The 6474-nt window shown below is 65.6% G+C and overlaps 1 protein-coding gene and 1 long non-coding RNA gene across 2 annotated transcripts; one reads left to right on the forward strand and one right to left on the reverse strand.

The window, feature by feature from the left end:
- On the forward strand, positions 1-1215 carry OVCA2 (OVCA2 serine hydrolase domain containing). The gene is given in 3 exon segments (XM_053961030.1): positions 1-145; positions 148-290; positions 292-1215. Coding segments are annotated over 3 exon segments (957 nt in total). The 5' UTR covers positions 1-28; the 3' UTR covers positions 989-1215.
- Positions 1216-1575: 360 nt separating this feature from the next.
- LOC128797979 (uncharacterized) lies at positions 1576-6474 on the reverse strand. Its single transcript, XR_008434299.1, has 2 exons — positions 6419-6474; positions 1576-1738 (listed from the first exon to the last, which is right to left on the reverse strand). It is a non-coding gene; the product is annotated as an uncharacterized LOC128797979 (long non-coding RNA).

Raw genomic sequence — 6474 nt, forward strand, 5'->3', positions numbered from 1 at the left:
GCACCACCGGGGACCCCCCTCTACTGGAATGGATGGGGTCGCACCCCGTAACTCGACAACACCACTGCCCGCAAGAACCGAGCCCGGCTGTCCGCGGGGAGTTGCCCCTTGCAGGACCGGGCCGTGCCGGGGGTCGCGTCCCGCCCGCCCCGCCGGGGCTGCCCCGTCCTCACCCCGGCCTCCCGCCGCCGGGGGGCGCGCGTCACCTCCGCGAAGGCGCGCCGCTCGCTCTCGTCTCTCCGGCCAATCAGCGCGCAGCGTTTCGGCGGGAAGGCGGAAGTGGCGCTGCCGGGGCGCGGCCATGGCGGAGGCGCGGCCGCTGCGGCTGCTGGCGCTGCACGGGTACCGGCAGAGCGCCCGCCGCCTCCGCCAGCGCACCGGCGCGCTCCGCAAGGCCCTGCGCGGCCGCGCCGAGCTGGTGGCCATCGACGCGCCGCACCTCTTGCCCGCCGGCGCTCAGGACGACCCCGACGGGGATGACCCCCCCCGCGGCTGGTGGTTCTCCGGGCCCGGCACGTTCGAGGCGGGCGAAGCGGCCGCGGCTCCGGCGGGGCTGGAGGAGTCTCTGTCGACCGTGGCGGCGGCGCTGGCGGAGCACGGGCCTTTCGACGGGCTGCTGGGCTTCAGCCAGGGCGCGGCGCTGGCCGCCATGGTGTGCGCCCTGCGGGCCCGCGGCGACCCGCGCTTCCCGGTGGCCTTCGCCGTGCTGGTGGCCGCGTTCGCCAGCCGCGCCCCGGCACACGGACACTTCTACCGGGAGCCCATCGCCCTGCCCACGCTGCACGTCGTGGGGGACACCGACGCCGTCATCGCAGCGCCCCTGAGCAGGGAGCTGGCACGGTGCTTCGTGGAGCCCGTTGTGCTCACGCACCCCGGCGGGCACTTCATCCCCGCGGCTCCGGCGCAGAAGAAAGCCTACCTGGAATTCCTGGAACGCTTCTGCCCCGGGCAGGGCCAGGCCGAGCGCCCAGGAGCTGGGGAGGTTTGAGAATGGGCTCTGTAATAAAAAAGGGCTCTGGTGAGCCACGTGTAGCCGTCCATCCTGTGAAACATCCGTGTTTCCGTGCCTCCAGAGGGACCAGAGAACAGCTCACTGCACATTCTGCTCTTCAGTGCTCACCCAGGCCAGGCTAAATGCTTCTTTATCTCCCTTTTTTTCAGCTTTGTTGTATACATCAGTATAATATATATGCATATAAAGTTTTATATAATGTATATGACATGTAACACATGAGTGTGGGGGTGTGACAGAGGTTGAGGGCAGGAGGGTGACACTGCTCTGTGTGCAAGGTGCTTTCAGAGACTCAAAACACCTGCTCAAATGGAGAGTCCCTCAGCTCAGCCACAGGAAGTATCTGCAGAGCACAGAGCTCTTGCAGTTTACACCCCAAAACCTCGTGGTTTTTAATATCTGTTAAGCCAAGCTTCCAGCTGGTCTGGGCCTGGAAAACCCTCTCATCCTTGGCAGTGCCAGGGCTGGTGTTTGCTTCAGGAATGAAGTGCCTGCTGGCTCGGTGTGCATGTGTTGAATCTTCCCTGCACAAAGCGCCTCCATGAACAAGAAAAGCTTGTCTCTGTTTGTGGCTCTGTGTTATCCAGAAGCACAGGAAAATCTTTATTGCTGTAACAGTTGCAGGTGTCCTGCTCAGCTTCTGCCCAGCTCAGCACTGAGCACCAGTCTCAGGAGAGGAGAGCTAGCAGAGCTTCTCTAACCACGTCTTTCCTTGGGGGTGTAGAGCTGGTAAAAGAAGGAAATTGGGTGAAAAAAGTGAATTTTCCCCTGCTTGAGCAGCAGGGCAGCGCAGTGTCAGCTCTGTGAGGGCTGCAGGGCACTGTGCTGCTGAAACCCTTCCTGTGCTTGCCCCGGGCCCGGGGTACCGTGGGTTAAAGCAGCACAGCAGGAGCGAGCAGCTCTCAGCCCCATCGCGTTTTTGCCCCGGTTTGCAGCACGCTGGTGATGGTGGCAGGAGGATGTGGCTGTTTCCCTGCAGCCCAAACCCGCTCTGCTGTTGCCCTGCGGGGCTGGGGGGGCTCGGGCACTGCTGGCCGTCTGTGCCACTTCACGTGGGCTGTGTCATGTCTGCTGCGAAGGCGTGGGGTGCCTGCACCCCTTGGTGACCGCATCGGGGACACCGGAGGCTGTTTTTTTTCGGGGCTGCATGCCCGGCTGAGCTGTGGCAGAGCACGGCGACCAGCTGTGACAACGCACGGGAGCCTTTGTCCCCGCTCTCCCCCCTGCAGCGGCCGCGCTCGCAGCCCCCGGGAGCTGTTTGGTTCTCGCCGAGCTCCCGGTGCTTTCCCGGCGCGGGGGAGGCACCGCAGCCGTGGCCGCCCGCCCGCACTGCGGCCCCGCAGCCCCAGCAGCTCCCGGGCACAGGGAGGCACCGGCAGCTCCTGGGAAGAGGGAAGGAAGGGGAAGAAGCCCCGGGTGCGGTGAGTGAGCAGCACGGTCCCAGCTCTGCAGGCAGCTCCCTCGGGTGGGTCCAGGAGGGATGGGGTGCTGCGGTACCTGCCCCTTTCCTTCAAGATGGCTCCTGCCGGCTATCTGCTGTAGCGGTTTAAATAAATTAATAAAAACAGATAAACGCGACCTTTGTCCGCAGGAGGTGCCTGTGTGAGCAGCACAGGGAGGTCCTGCTTGGTCCGGGTGTTGTGGGAAGAGGGAAGTGGCTCCGAGGGGTTTGCCATGGGAATCCTGTCCTCTCCCTCCTTTCCTGGCGAGATGCCCTCGGGCTGGCCCCTGCCTCTCTCGCAGATCCAGGACTGTTCTTGGGATGCAGCCACAGAACTTGGCTGCCCGCAGAGGTGAGCCTGGAGACAAGACTGGCTGATGTCCCCCCACCCGTCACTCAGCTTCATGCTGGGGAGTTCCCGGTGTGGCCCAGGGGAGTTGGTTTTCCCCCAAAACAGCGTGGGCCTGTTGCTGTTGCTGAACAGGGGAGTGATGGAGTGAAGCCGGGATCTGGGTGGCAGCTGTGTCACTTGCCTGGTACAAGAGGGCTCTGGGGACGATCACTAGTGTTACCAGCAGCACCAGGAGCCTGGGTGTTTTGGCAGGGGGGATGTCACCCCTGTCCCCAGATGTGCCTTTCCATACCCCAGTGCAGCCACTGGAGCCACCTGTGTGACCTCAAGGACAGGAAGGAGCCTCGCTGTGGCCCTGCTTGTGAGGAGCCTGCTGTGGGCATGGAGTCCAGGGCTCGGCCAGGCAGAGCTTTGCTGCCCCTTCCCTGGGTGAGCAGAGCCCCAGCCCTGTGCCAGTGTCCCAGGGAGGGCAGGAGGAGCCTGGCATGAGCAGAGACGCCACCACCACCACCCTGCAAACTCCTGGCTGTTTTCCCACCTCTCCTCAGCTCCCCTCACCCCTTTCCCCTGTGCCAATGCCACCTCGAGGTCACTGCCACTGCCCAGCCTGCCAGCCACCCACTTGGGGCACACCAGGCACGGGTAGGGGTTCCTGTGGGCAGCGCTGGAAAAAGCGACGTCCCGCCGAGCCTGGCATCGGGTGCGGCTCGTGCCAGGGTTTGAGCCTTACTCATCTCACACTCTTCCCCCTCTGTCCCCACCGGCAGGACCTGCCACAGGCATGGGGAGGGGGCACTCCGGGAGGGTGATGTGTTTCCCAGATGGTTTTACAGCGAAGCTTTTCCCAAACCTGCCAAGGTCCTGCCTGTGAAGTGGCAGTGGCACGGGCAGGGGACAGCCGGGACCATCCCTGGGCCCCGCTGCTGGAGCAGGACCAAGCCGTAGGGAACAGCCCCCCCTTCCCTGCTTCACTCGCAGAAGCTTCCAGTTGTGGCTGAGTCACTCCTGCTGTAGCTCCTTCTCTCTCCTTGTTTTGGATGGAAGTTTTCCATGGAAACCCACGCTGGGCCGGGCTGCAGGCTGGGATAAACACGGCTGAATCACAAAAGGCCGTTTCGCCAAGAGCTGTCAGATGGCAGCAACAGCGTGTGGGGCCAGTGGGCACCTGCCTGGCCTTTGGGGGGGCAACAGCAGCACCTCCTCCTGCAGCCCCCACTAGCTGTGCTGGCTCAGCCCCCCCGGGCCCACCCTAAATTCCTACGGTGCCAGGATGCCACTTGGCAAAGCCAGGAGCGGGTGACAGGTTTTGTCTAGAAGTTTTCTGGGGCCACGTGCTTTCCCAGGGATGCACAGGGAAATCCTGTCCGGGAGAGTCCCTTGGGACCTTTGCTGCAGGCAGTGTCCACCCATCCTCAGCCGCCAGGCTCTGTAGGGTCATGGCTTGGAGGTCCCAGGAAGACCCTTCCCGCCCTCCTGGCTGCGCACAGGGACACGCTCTGAAGCCGCTGGGTGCGTTGCCGAGGTCAGGCAGTGTTTGTGCCGTGCCTGTGCCCTGCTGAGCACCATTCCACCGAAGAAGAGGCCGTGGCAGGGGCTGTGATCTTCCTTGGCACCACGTTCCTTCCCGGCACCGCCGCGATCTCCGTGCTGAGGAGGAGCACGGGAGCTGGACAGCCTCTGTCCCCTGGCGCTGGCGGCTGGCCCCAGGCCCAGTGGCTTGGAAGCGCCGTTGGAAGACAAGTCCTGGTGTCAGGAATCCAGGATATTTTTAAGGACTCTGGAAGAAAAACTGATTCCAGGGTGTCAGCGGGAGAGACTTGGCCTTCAAAACAACAGTGCAGCTGGAACATTCCCGGGCTGGAGCATGGGGTCCAAGAGGCCACTGTGCTGCCCATGGGACTTGTCCCCTCACCCAGGGGTACCCTGGAAGGGACACTGATGTCACCATGGCCTGGACCTCACTGTGATGCTGTTAACGGGGCATAAATAAGGAAGTGTTTCCCAGGGGATGGAGGGTGGGTTTTGCGGCAGTGGCAATTTTGCAGCGTGGATGTGCTGGACGTAGCCCTGAGGTTTTACCTGAGTGCTGGTGGGACTGCCCGAAAATCCTCATCCTGGAGGTGTGAGGTGCTTGGCCCATCACCAACGGCAGCGATGGGAAAAGCAGGAGTCAAAGGGAAAAAGCAAGAGACGCAGCAGGGTACAGCAAGGACCTGCTACCTCTGATCCTTCCCTTCCTGTGGCTCCTGTGTCCCACTGTGGCCCTGCTGGCCCCAGGGGACCTGGTGGTGGCCATGCCTGTCTGGGTGAGGGCAGAGCTGCCAGCTGCATGACCCCATAGATGGGTGAGGGATCCTAATGGGGCTGCTTTGGAGAGGGAGAGTGTGAGCAGGGGACCCTGCGTGACCCTGACTCGGTCTAGGTGGGACACCTGCAGGAGCCCTGTGCTTCAGGATCCCAGGACTGAAGGTTCTTGTTCAGGGTCTCTTCCTGTTCCTCTTACCACTGCCATCCTCACCCACTTGGGCCTGACCCTACATCCCCGGTGTCCCCATGGGATTAGGTACCTCCCTCCCCTCCGGTCTGTATGGTCTACAGCCCTTCCAGCCCCCTCTCTCCGTCTCCAGGGCTGTGAGTCCCCGGTGCCCCCCACGAGGAGCCCTGCCCGGCCAGCACCGGTCGCCGCCGGCTGCTGAAGGCCCGGTGCCCGCTGCCGGGGCAGGCCGGGCCGCTCTGACTTCGCCGCTCAGGAATCTCCTGGCCGCGCCGGGCGGGTTGTGCAACCTGCGACCGCCCCCGGCCGCCCCCGCCCCGGCCCCGCCGGCCGCGCTCAGTCCCCGCCGCGCCGGCCCCGCCGCCAGCCCCGCTCCGCGAACGGCCCGCGGTCCCCCCGCGCACCAGCGGCGGGGCGGGGGGGCACGGGACGGGGGGACGGGACCCCGACTGGCGAGCGGACAGATGCGGCGGGACGAGCCCGGCGGGGAGGGTCCCCGAGGGGCTCCGGGCCCCCGCCGGGAGGGCAGGTGAGGGGCTGCGGGGCGCGGGGGCAGGATGGGGGATCCGAGGACGGGGTCCCCATCGTTCCCGCTGCCCGAGGAGGAGCCGCTCGGCGCCCGCCCCCCCGAACAGTAAGAGTTGATGTGCGGTGAGCTGCATCCTGCATGTGAGCTCCTACTGCCCCGGGAGGCGGGCCGCCCCCGACGGGACCCCCGCCGCCCCGCCTCCGCCGCCTCGGGGACCCCCGGGGGTGGGCGAGTGGGGGGAGCCGGTGCTGCCCGCGGTGCGAGTCCGCCTGTCCCGGCGACCATGGCTGTAGACTGTTACCCCCCCAGCGGCACAGTAACAATCTAAAGCCACGGTCGCCCGGGCGGCGTCGGAGTGGGGGGGGGGCCCGGGAGGGCGGGATGGGAGGGGGCAGCCGGTGCCTTGGCGACGGCGAGGAGGCGTCCCCGCCACCGCAGCGAGCGCGCCCGACCCCCACCGGCGGCGCGGGGGGGACTCCCGGTGCTTGGGTGGGGGGGGAAGTGTCGGTAGCATCGGTAGCATCCGCCCACCCCCCTGCCCGCCCCCTGCCCTCCCACGCGTGTCCGCCCCGCCGGGAGTCCCCCCCTACCTGGGCTGCAGCGGGAAGGCGGGGGGGGGGCGTCCGCCGCGGGGGGGTCGGTGTCT

This window comes from Vidua chalybeata, chromosome 20, assembly GCF_026979565.1.
Source record: "Vidua chalybeata isolate OUT-0048 chromosome 20, bVidCha1 merged haplotype, whole genome shotgun sequence".
NCBI lineage: Eukaryota > Metazoa > Chordata > Aves > Passeriformes > Viduidae > Vidua > Vidua chalybeata.